The 12,304-nt window shown below is 38.0% G+C and overlaps 2 protein-coding genes across 3 annotated transcripts in view; both read right to left on the reverse strand.

The window, feature by feature from the left end:
- dennd4c (DENN/MADD domain containing 4C) overlaps positions 1-4,912 on the reverse strand; it is a 77,805-nt gene extending 72,893 nt beyond the window's left edge. For both annotated transcript variants that reach the window (XM_016508530.1, XM_016508529.1), the window contains exon 1: positions 4,683-4,912. The gene's annotated coding sequence lies outside the window, so the exon portion shown is untranslated. The remainder of the gene's footprint in view (positions 1-4,682) is intronic.
- A 376-nt stretch (positions 4,913-5,288) lies between these two features.
- Positions 5,289-11,696, reverse strand: haus6 (HAUS augmin-like complex, subunit 6). The gene is made up of 12 exons (XM_016508531.1): positions 11,525-11,696; positions 10,211-10,273; positions 10,047-10,101; positions 9,784-9,957; positions 9,435-9,628; positions 8,894-9,023; positions 7,877-7,976; positions 7,692-7,785; positions 7,425-7,578; positions 6,585-6,683; positions 6,193-6,319; positions 5,289-6,072 (listed from the first exon to the last, which is right to left on the reverse strand). The coding sequence occupies exons 1-12, from the start codon at positions 11,611-11,613 to the stop codon at positions 5,414-5,416; spliced, it is 1,938 nt and encodes a 645-aa protein (XP_016364017.1). The 5' UTR covers positions 11,614-11,696; the 3' UTR covers positions 5,289-5,413.
- Between the last annotated feature and the right edge of the window lie 608 nt (positions 11,697-12,304).

Below are 12,304 nucleotides of genomic sequence, written 5' to 3' on the forward strand. Positions count from 1 at the left end.
AAAGCGGATGCAAAGCGCAGTTATAGGTACTGTGCAAATAAACTTGTTTATATATTCATATTTAGCATACAGAACATAACTCCACGTTTAATCCCCGATTTATGAATGTGTAATTGTCTGACCAAACAATTAAAATGTTAATTATGCAAGAAAACCTTGTGCTTTGGTCATCTGAACAACTTATTTAGACTTTATTTATTTAATGAGTAGATTATGCACACATTTTAATAAAGCCAAATCAGTTTTGTAACAAGTGAATACGTTCGTTGACTTAAGACATAACACATAATGCTGGGTACACACCATAAGATAATCGGGCTGATTTTGGGCCGATTTCTCCCCTTCTGACAATCCTAGGTAATGCCCAGATTATCTTGGTGGTTCTAAAGATTATTTTATCAGATTTTCCTGTGGTGTGAAGTGTGTTAAGAGTGACTGAATCTGCTCGGAAGAACGTCGGAGGCATTCAACATGTTGAATATTTATGATCAGAAATTGTTGTGTTCAGGAGCAAAACGGTTAAATCTAGGATTTTTTGTCCTCATGTTTGTGGTCTCTCACATTTTGAAGATCTTATAAGATTTTAAAAATCTTTTAGTGTGTACCCAGCATAAGACACTCTTTTTCGCCACCTGCTGGCGTATTTATGTAATACGAAGAAATGGTCACTAAACGAATCAGTGAACGAATCTGAATGAATCATTTTGGTGAACGAACTGAAAATGAACGATTCTCTTGAAAAAATCAAAATTTCCACCACTAGTTTATTCAGCTGCAGCGATAGGCATTTCCTGGATTTCTTCTTCGGGGCATATTCGGATTTTCCACGCAAGAGCGCCCTCTGGCCTTCGGATGGAGATTTACTACTGATCACAGAACTGTGCTTCACTGAAAGATATGCATGATAATCGCAGCTTCTGCCTAATCGCGTTTCATCGCCTTTGCGATTTAATTTCGATTAATTGTGCAGCCCTAATATATATATATAGATATATATGTGTGTGGGAAAATAAAGTAATCTGAATTTAGTAGATTGTGTTTAACACATAAAAGAGTATCATTTCCACACACACACAGAGGTATGGAAATTCTACATTGATACGGGGACAAAAAAAAATTTTGGTTTTGGATCAGTATTGACTGGCACTTAGAATTTTTGGTATCAGGATTGAATTGGTTCTGGAATAAAAAAATATATATATTGGTACATCCCTAAAGTGCACCAAAACAATCAACTGAAACTGCGCTATGCAATCGGCACACCCACTAAAGTGATGTAGAGCAGTGGTTTTTAAACCTGGTCCTGGGAACCCACCACTCCGCATATTTTGTATATATCCCTTATTTAAAGGGATAGTTCACCCAAAAAAGAAAATTCTGTCATTAATTACTCATCCTCATGTCGTTCCAAACCCGTAAAACATTTGTTCATCTTTGGAACACAAACTAAGATATTTTTGACAGCTTTCTGACGTTAAAGTAGTCCATGTGACATCAGTGGTTCAACCGTAATGTTATGAAGCTACTAGAATACTTTTTTGTGTGCAAAAAAACTAAACAAAAATAAGTATATTTAACAATTTCTTCTCCTCAATGTCGGTCTTCGCTGCACATTCACGAGAGTACCACGACGTTGTCAAATATCTTAACTTGTGTTCTGAAGTTGAGCAGAAGTCTTACTGGTTTGGAACGACATGAAGGCGAGTAATTTATTACAAAATGTTCATTTTTGGGTCAGCTATCCCTTTTACGCCACCTGATTCAGATCACCAGCTCAATAAGCGAGGGCTCCATGAACTCAGCAGAGGGTGTCAGACAAGAGAGACATACAAAATGTGCAGAGCAGTGGGTCCCCAGGACCAGGATTGAAACTAGGGCTGGACAATAATTCAATATCAATATGTATCGCGATATAATTTTTTTCAGTAACGGTGATATGATTTTTAAACACATTTCCGATATTTTGATATACATTACCAGTTTCCCATACATTGATTTATTTGTGCCGTTTGACTTCGTTGAATAAACATGAGCACTGCACTAAAGGCATTTATAATGTTACAAAAGATTTCTATTTCAGATAAATAGTGTTCATATCGATATCGGAATTATATCGTATCGACCGAAATTAAGAAATATATGGTGATATCAATTTTGGCCATATCGTCCAGCCCTAATTGAAACCCTAAAATAAAATAAGAGTAAAATCAAATAAAATAAGATAAAATAAGGGGAGAGGGTCTAGATGTAAATTGAATTCCATGTGGTCACAGCAGAATCATTTAAAACACACATTAAACCAGGTGTAAATGGTAATGTGTCTCGGGCTGACCGCTTGTGATCGGATCAATGAAAATGTATCTCAATACCAGGTGAAAACAGAGCCAATGAGATCTTAATCTTTTGCAAGCTATTCACAGGCCATGGTTTCCGCAATAAGATGCTATCAAGAAGGTGCAAAAGAAATCCTAAATAAACATCTGATTTGTATTCAGGTTTAATCAACATAATTTAAATGATGACTGGAAGATTATAATTATTTTTAGTAAGAGTTGGAATGTAATTAGTTAATTCCAAACAGGGTAACATGCCCCATTATAAAAGGGTGTGCAACCAGGCATTTTTTTTTCTTAAAAGTTTCTATTTGTCAGCTGAATGAATTTGGGAATTTTGTTGGTTTCAATATTACATTAAACGTGGAACAAGGGTGAGCATGACATTCAATGCCCTCTGTATGTAGGTTATGTCAGGACAGGACCATTTAAACTGTAAATTTGTACAGTAAAGATAATTATCATAAATTGCCATGGCAATAATGTCACAAACATTATTACATTGCAGGCTTATTATTATCATATTACAGGCTTTGTTACCTTCTTGAAGAATACATTTTAGAGTGAAATATGATCCAGACATTTCTTTTTAAAGTTCACCCATTAGATGTTTTAAAAATATGTCACAATCAAGTATTAATATTATAACTCAAGATTTTTTTGGTTGTTGTTGTTGTTGCTTGTTTTAAGTTTAGAAAAAAACTAAACAAAAAAAACTTGACTACGTGACTACTGATTCCACTTCTCAAACACAACATAGGCTAAACATTTTCAAGCTAGAGGAAGAGTGAGCACACCAAAAGTATTATCATGTGGTTTTGGGTTTCCCTTTCACTTCAGCAGCCCTGCCCTCTTGCCACATGGCCTGCCTTTTGTCATACCCACAATGCCTCACGGTTACCTTTAAGCCACTCCTGAGGACGGCTCCTTTTATGATCACATAGTCACCTGATGCAACCTTGAAGTGCAGCAGAGTAAATGTAATGAGGCACAAGGTCAACGCACATGCACACAAACATAGAGGCGCACACAAAACCTTCCACCTAGTGATCATAATTCAGTATAATGCACAAACACAATGTAAATATAGACAACGTCAAGGTCACTACAAATATTGATCAATCACCTAAATGTGAACCATCTGGCCTTCACAAGCTTCTTATACAAGCATGTCTCTCTTTAACCACAATAAAATATCAAACTTATATCTTTGAATTAGCATATGGTCTGTTTGCAAATGTACATGTAGGCCTACTTTTCTTTCATAAAAAAAGTTTCAAATACACGTATACATGCATATAGAACACATATGTACATTTTAGATTTTGTAACTGGTCACCATTTCTGCACAACATGTATTATTCATCACATTGTTTTATGTTATGTATAGTATTTTTGTCACCCTGATACCACTGACATGTGAAGCACCCATGGCATACAAATATGAAGTGTTCTGACACTAGAATTTTCTGTAAATATACCTAATAAACAAACCTCTACCTGTTTTGAAATGTCACATTAGCTTTAACAATATCTGTTTTTACATATAATTATTGATAGGCATTTTGCTACATACATGCTACATTAACACTACATTCTACTGCTACAGAGTACTGAATGGCAAACCATATGAGAGCACCTATAAACCAATACCAACAAACAATCAAAAATAACACGTCAGTACACCTTGACCAAGGCAAATCTGACACTGAAAGCGTTAAAATGTCCCAGATAATTGATCCTACATTATAAATGTTTTGACATTTTATTACGTACGGTTTTAATCACTGAATGACCCGAGTTGACACTTTTTTTTTTACCCCTCTCTCTATATACACACACGGGGGTGAACGGTAACTTCTCTTAGTCATCTGTAACTGCAAACAGGCGGATCCCATATTAGTGAGGTTAACCTGCACGCAGACACACCCAACATCACCTACAAGATTTATTTCAAACACCATAGCTACTCCAAAACTAGCGAACAACCTATTAAACAACATACGCGCGTACTTTTAGCCCAAAATGTTGTCTAGGTATACAGCACTCTAGATTTGACACACAGCCAGTTTCCCTCCTAATGTGGCCTGTGAAGGAGCTTCGTTGTTGCATCTTTGCGAGATCGAGCAACTTCACACAACTCGACCACAGCACACTTACTTTTCGTGGCAACAGAAAGCAAACGACAATTCATGTTTTATCGGCAAATGTCGAACGGCTCGTGGAAATAAATACGCCTTGAAGAGAACCACTGCGAAAACATCACATTACGAAACCATAAGCACGAGATAATGCAACAACTCGAAGCGTGTGTCGACATTAAGCAACTTCAAACGCAGCAATACATACCAGCTGTTCAAAGCACTCTAAGAAAACGCGTTGACATGTAGGCCAGTTGCAACTTCCAACCCGTCCACTCCGGCTCGAGCGAGAATAAACGTACTCAGCGCGAGCGCGTTGGGTTTATTCCTGGAAACTTTGTTTCTGTCCAGCGCTAGTCTGTACGGCAGTAACTAGGCGCCATGTTTGTGTTTTGTTACTTTGGTGCGCTCTCGGGTTTCTCGGACTGACTGCTTGGAGGCGGATGGACCCGCCCACGAATGACTCGCTGCTCCACATTTCCTCTGCACATCATAACGCCCCATATCTACAGACTAGTGCGCGCCATGCTTAACAGGTGGCTGGTATAGTTTTTCCCAACCTACAAAACATACAATTATACTTTTTCTCAGCATATCAATGTTTGTGGTTCCTGATTGAACATTTGCATAAATAAATCAAAAGAAAACCAAATATAAAAGACGGTTTGCAAATAAAATGCTCTTTATTACAAAACATGAACAAACAATATTTCTGGCCAATATTTACCCTTAACAATTAGTTTGTACATAAAGTTTAGTATAGATGTCATACGAATTTACATGGTTCAGACAAAATGAGTGGCATTAAAATGTTTTAACGTACTTGTTAATTAGGCTGATCAAAATCACATCAAGCTGAAAGTGAAATTCATGGCAGACACATTTTGCATCATACTAGTATGTAAAGAAAAAAAAAAAAGAACAGTTGTTTAAGATATGTTAGTATTCATCAAGAGTCAAATTCACTAAACTGGGCAGGGTGAGTTTCTCTGCAGGAGGAGGAGGGGAAAAACTCTCAAGCTTGTCCAAATCAAGAGAGAAAAGCCTCTCATCAGTAGTCCACTGGCTCAAACTCTTCCTTGAATGTACTGGGGACTTTTCAATATTGGAGTCGTTGAAAGGAGATTCATCTAAAGAGCACACCTGCGCCGTCAGTAAGAGTGTTTTTCCATCAAGACATTTAGATTCAACAGGTGATATAAGTTCTTCCTCTCGCTCCTTGTTACTATGGATCTCTGCTGAGCCATCACTGTTAAATGACAAGTCATCCTCAAAAAGGTCTGGGAGCTCCTCCTGAGCAATGCTGAATTTAATAACATCACTTGACCTTTGACTGTTAAGAGCCTCCAGTTGTGAGGAGTCCCATGACACAGTTGAGTGGAGGGTTGACCCCTGCTGGACAGGAGGAGGAGTGCAATGGGCAAGAGTAGCTGAAAATAATAGTGAAGGTTCTGGACTTGGTCTGGTGCAAGGGCCATTCACCTCAGCCATAGGTGTCTTGAGCCAAGAAAGGCTGTCTTGCTGATTCCAAGTAGCTTGTTTCTTCTCAGTCATGCCTTCCTCCACAGCTTTTCTCCATGAACTTCTCACATCTTTGACTAGGGAGAGTTACATTTATTTAAAGACACTTGAGATTCACAAACAACATTTCCAGTGAAAGTGACCTAAACATTTATAACTCAAATACTAATGTGTAGACGTCATCAAAAGACTTATACTTAGACTCTCAGGGGTGCGGCACAGCTGTTTCCTTGCTGAAAAGGGATCAGATATGACATTTAACAACTGTCCCAGGTCCACATCACTCCTTCCATTGACTGGACTCATAATCACTGCCTCTGCAAACTGAAAACCAAAAAGCAAAATAACCTTTTAACATTGCACATGCATTTGTATAACCTCTAACAGCGAAATGTCTGCTCCGTATCTGTCCGTGGCGATTTCTCTCAATTCGCACCGGTCATCAGAGAGCAGGTTTGATATAGGGAAAACTTGTGTTGGGTAGAGCACTGCTCAGGACTGCCCATGTATCAGTTTCCCAGAGCAGATTGTACAAAACACTAAAACTACAATAACAGCAAGTTTAATATGTGGTAAATATTCCACATACTTGACTTGCCAAGTTGTCACACTCCAAATCTAGAATTTCAGCCTTGTTCTTTAGGACAGAGGCCTTCATCTTAGAGTGCAGATTTCTCCTGTGGGAAGCCTGTAAAAAGAGAAAGGAAAAAAAAAAAAATAAATAAAATAAAGATGGAATCAAGACAGAATTAACTGCTCTCCAGAGGGTGAACTGAGGCTGAAAAATATGCATGACCAGTTTACAAACATGCTCTTATCTTCTATGCTACATTATTTTCAGAGATAAAGTATAATGCAAGCATACTTTCCATTATTTGCATGGACTTCAGGGGTTATTACAGAGAGCAGGGTTAACTTAACATCACAAACCCTAAAACACAAGGAATAACCTCATATACCTCAGGGCATGTTCACAGTGAACACACATTTTCAATATGGTGCTGAATCTAGGAGTCACCATGGAAACACAGGCTAAGAAGCGAGTCATACTACTTGTTAAGTAGTCATTTACATTCTTAGGGCATATCACTAACTATCTGTTAACTATGCTCAAAGCCTCTTCAATAGGGCATGTATGCACCAAATACCTCTGAAGTAAACTAACTCTAAAACATAACCTGCCATGAATAAGTTGCTAATGCTCAGTTTTTGGAATAAAAATTGAGGTTATTGGTTTACTTATCCGTACACTTAACTCGATGTAGCATAACCTGCTTTCTGGAATACCCCATGATGTTGCTACCCATTTACACACTTATTTCTCCCTCTGAGATTAACAACCTGAGATTAAGTGTTTGTGCCAGCATGGATGTGGCTAATATGAAGAGGTACAAGCAGGAAAGTATAGAGCTCAGCAATACAAAACTACCTGCATTGGACTGGGTGTCTGAGTCACAGACTTAATTTTAACCGGGTAAGTCAAGGGAGTTTCACATGGTGGTGTGTCACAAGTCACTGGTTTTGGAGAAAAGCAGCTGACAGAGGACAGCAAGACCCCCTTATATTCATCTTCCTCAGAAATGCTGTTGAAAAAAAATGGTGGTTACATCCTTTTATTCATTCATTTCCATGAACATGGAACTAATGTTATCTTTCCAGACTTTCTCCATTTAGAAACACTCAAATTGTGCTGTACGTTTTGATTTCTGGCTCCAGGTGGACTTCTGGTTCCAAATGGATGTCTGCCTCCATTCTCTCTGGTTTTCTTTGAGACAGCTGCTCTAGCAGTTCTCAAAAGTGAGGGAGAGAAAAAAATAATATATTACACCGTATCTACAGAGGAAAAATTACATAATGCAATCATCTAAGCTGCTAACTTACCAGGTATTTTAAATGGATATTGTAAGATGATACTAGCCTCAAAGCTAGCCTTAGAAGCTGGCTCAAATGAGAGAGGAGCCATTGGGGAGAAGTCAAAAACCTGTTAAAGGTTACAGAGAGCGGATCAATCATACAAACAAAATCAGAACAATAACAACGATACACCAAACTAAATGTGTAACTTCTATATACCGTAGATACTGCTTTGTATAATCTGGACACTGCAATGTTTCAGAGAAGACAAAGTGACCTGCATGGCCAAATAAGCCTAAACCTCAATAGCTAAATAACCCACTGCATAGATTCAAAATCATTTAAGAGATAGCTCACCCAAAAATGAAAATGCTGTCATTTACGCACCCTGAAATTGTTCCAAACCTGTATGAATTTCTTTCAGCTGACAGTAGCTATTGACTTCCATAGTACTTTTTTCATATTATGAAGGTCTACCAGGGACTACCATCAAATGTCTAGTTACCCACATTCTTCAAAACATCTATGTTCACTTCAGCAAAAGAGAGAAATTCATACAGGTTTGGAACAACTTCAGGGAGAGTATATGACAACAAAATGTTAATTTTATGGCTGAACTACCCTTTTAATACCAAACAAAAGCAGTTATGACTCCATCTACGGCTAAAAACATCTCTTCCATCTTTATTTGACCCTCTAACTCTAGCACTCTCTATTCTAATTTTATTCTTTAAAAAAAAAAAAAAACCTAACACTAGCTTCTCTAATCTATTTGTTTTCTTTTTATTTATTATACAATTAACAAAAGTAAAAAAGGCCTCTAACACTAGCTTGCTCTATTCTATACGTTTTCTTTTTTATTTATTATATAATTTAAAAAAAACCTTGCTACGTGTACTGCGTTAAGCTGAGACTTGTTCCAGCATTTGCATATCATTGCTCTTTTGTTGATTTCGATTGCTTCCATTGTCCTCATTTGTAAGTCGCTTTGGATAAAAGCATCTGCTAAATGACAAAATTATTTCAAATTAATTAATTACTTACAGGATCCTCTTTAAGAGAAGAGATCAGAGGTGTTTTTTTCAAACACTCTGCCCACTTGTTCTCCCAGTCCTCCTCCAGCCTCCCAATGGAGACCTTCACCTCTGCTGCATTCTCTTTGATTAGTTTCCACCTGGAAAAATACCACAAATCGTATCTTCTGAACACTTGAATTTAAGTGTTAAACAAACACTAAAATACTACATTCAAAAGGTAAACAACCAATATAAGTCCCCAAATTCATTGTGTCCATTCACTGCTTCGCATGCCTTTATACTTCAGGTGACTGTGAACCCAGAGGGTGTGGTCACAGATTTAAATTGCCAACACATGAATTAAATCAGATGCTGATTAACCATCAGAACTCACAAGTGACAACATTTTTTTTAAATTCCCAATTAGTTTTTATGATGAAATGACCAGGAGTTTTTCTGTTTTTCATTTTGTCTTTTATTGTAATATTTAACAAACAACTTTATTAAAGGACACTTAAAAATTCTAAATGTAAAAGACAATTTAATTTTTAAGATCACATTTATGGTACCTTATAAGCTTGAGGTTTTCTTTTGAGCGGCTGAAGAGCAAGGCATGCTCTTGGAGGTCTCGGTGTTGAAGCTGTACACTGGGGCCTACAATTTTCTCTCTCTCCTCTCTTAGGATGTGTAATCCCTCATTTAGAAGCTCCAGCAAACACACAAGGACAGGCTGCCCTCCCTTATACAAGCTACCAACACTGGACTATGGACACAGACAGAACTCATTCATTGGCAAATGTTTCTACACCAAAATATCATGCTGACCTATCAAACTTTTAGGAAATACATGTTCATTAAAATGTATACCTTTTCTAACATGTTAAAGTTTTCTTTACCCTTTCTGCCTATAGCTCTCACCTGGTGGGATAGCCTCTCCATCCTCTCACTCAGAACCGCAGGTATCTTCACGCTCAAATCATGCCCACCCAAGATATACCAGTCTACCTGTCTATGGATCACACTCTCCACCACTTTTCGATCTACTTCAAGGGGAGATAAGACTCTGTCTGTCTCAGTCCAAAAGCCTCGCACCTGAGAACGTAAATTATCAGAAATTTAACAAGTAGTTATGATTAAAATAATAAATTATAGAAAAACTGAAAAGTAAACTTGGTGCAAACCGTTCGGTTTTTTGCAAGAATGTCTTCCTTCAAATCTGTGTTACTGTCATTTTCTCTACAAAAAAGAAACACTGTTTTAAGTGAAGTGAAAATGAAACCAATATTCTGTGCAATTTCAATTTACTTCCAACAGAGCTGTCAAATAAAATATTTTACTGATTTACTTAAGCAAGTGATCATATTTGGCATCTTCTGCATCAAGGTCCCTCAAAGATGTCTCCAAACCTCTGAAAGGTAAAAAATAAAATAAATAAAATAAAAAAATGCATAGATATGTAACTCTTTCCCGAGTAGAGAATAAGATGCTGCAACAGTAGCTAAAATTATAGGAACACCCCCAGGTGTGACAATTGTCTGAATCCCATATAGAAACAAGCAAAATCAAGTCTCTCGAGGTGTTGTGTCACTGGTGTTATATAAGGAATCTCCTATGCCATCAATCCTTTAACTTCAATGAGAAACGGCATCCCTTACCCAATGCAATATTCGCTGTTTTGTGACCGTAAGCCCCTTGAGACAGCAACCAAAGCCACTGGCTTGTGCAGTTGGCGTAGATTGCTTGGATAAGACTAAATAAATTACCATTTGAAAAAAAAAAATTGCAACAAAAATTGCTTCCTGAAAAGTAAGAAATTGGAAGATGGCGATGACACAATGCTTTGATAGGTGGCATCAGTACCATCAGCCAATGAATTACTGTTTCTATACGAGCTTCAGACAAATCACCAAAAGTAAATGGTGTAAATATAAGATGCAAATAATACTTTCTATAATGTAACAATGATTCAACAGATCTACAGTGCCTCTGAAACAGTAGGGGCTTTCGCACCACGTAGTTCTAGAAATTTAGTTTCTAGAACCAATTTCTCCCTCGGGCGGTTTTCCTGGTTGCATTCGCACCGGCAGCAGAAACTTGAAGCGGCCAACAGCAAAGCCTTTATGCGTGGCACTTACATACGTCAACAACTGGTGAATTGAGGACGCCATGATCGGAGCTGTTTTTATTGTGTTTTGGGTTTCGTGATAACGGAAATGGAATGTAAATGCACAATTTACGCGACTGAAAGAGCAAAATTTGGGCTAAGAGACGAAATCTCCTATGACAACTTGCAGTGTTACATATCGAGGCTGAGAAAAGAACACAACACTACAGACAACAGGTAAATGCCGTTATCGCCGTTTTCCATGTTCATGGAGTAAGTATTTTTACATGGCTTTTTAAAAATGACGGGTAGCCGGTGTTTCGTATGCGTTTGGCCAAGTCACTTGTAGTTCCTATAGAACTGTTTTAGACCCTACTCTGAAGTAGGAGGTAATTTAGTTCCTCCAAACGGAGTTCCTAGAACTAAAACCGTTCCTAGTTTCTGCGGTGCGAACACGACAAAAAGCGGGTACTTCCGCCAATAGTTCTAGGAACTATGAAAAGGTTCCTCTGATGCGAAAACCCCTAGTAAAAAGGAAGGATTGCAGCCACTCACTTAGCCCTTTTCTGGTAGTCTTGAATGAGAAAGTCCTGCCCTACAGTCACTCTCTGGAATTGTCTCTTCACCAGGTGAAATCTTTTCATCTCCAGCTCCTTTGAACTCACTGGCACTGCAGCAGCCTCAGGGACCCAAGTGTCATCTAATTGTTAATGTGACAAATATAAAACACAATTATATCAATTAGAATACCCTCAACGTGGCAATTTAATCCCTAAACAATACAAAAAAAGCTTGATACTATACAAGGCTACATATTTAATGTGAGAAAATATTCCTTTTGAAATTGTTAGCCCTCCCCACATTTATAAGGAGACTGTGAGAGTGACCCCCCACAGTAATCTGTAAAAGTGAGATGGTGGAGTGCAGTGACGACATCCGACGTCCCCTCCGGAATTTCACGTATAAACATATAGTTCGTCTTTGTGAGGCCAACTGCGTCATGGCGGTGCGACAAAGCTGTCCCAATTCAAAGACCGCATCCTACGAAGGCTGCGTTCCAGTCCGTTTTTTTTATGCCCTTCACTCTCAAACTTCCCTCCGTCTCATTTACTCGGATGTACGTCAGTGACTACGTTTACATGGACATCAGTAATCTAATTATTTACCTTATTCTAAATAAGCTAATATTATGATTATGGTGTTTACATGAGTTGCTTTTAGAATATTCCTTTCATGTTCCGTTTTACATGTTATAGTACATAGTTCAATTAATGGCACACGTCATTATGCCCCCACGTGACGACATCCGACGTCCCCTCCGGAATTTCACGTATA

Source organism: Sinocyclocheilus rhinocerous, unplaced genomic scaffold (genome assembly GCF_001515625.1).
Source record: "Sinocyclocheilus rhinocerous isolate Xijiao unplaced genomic scaffold, SAMN03320098_v1.1 scaffold1075, whole genome shotgun sequence".
In the NCBI taxonomy this organism is placed as follows: domain Eukaryota; kingdom Metazoa; phylum Chordata; class Actinopteri; order Cypriniformes; family Cyprinidae; genus Sinocyclocheilus; species Sinocyclocheilus rhinocerous.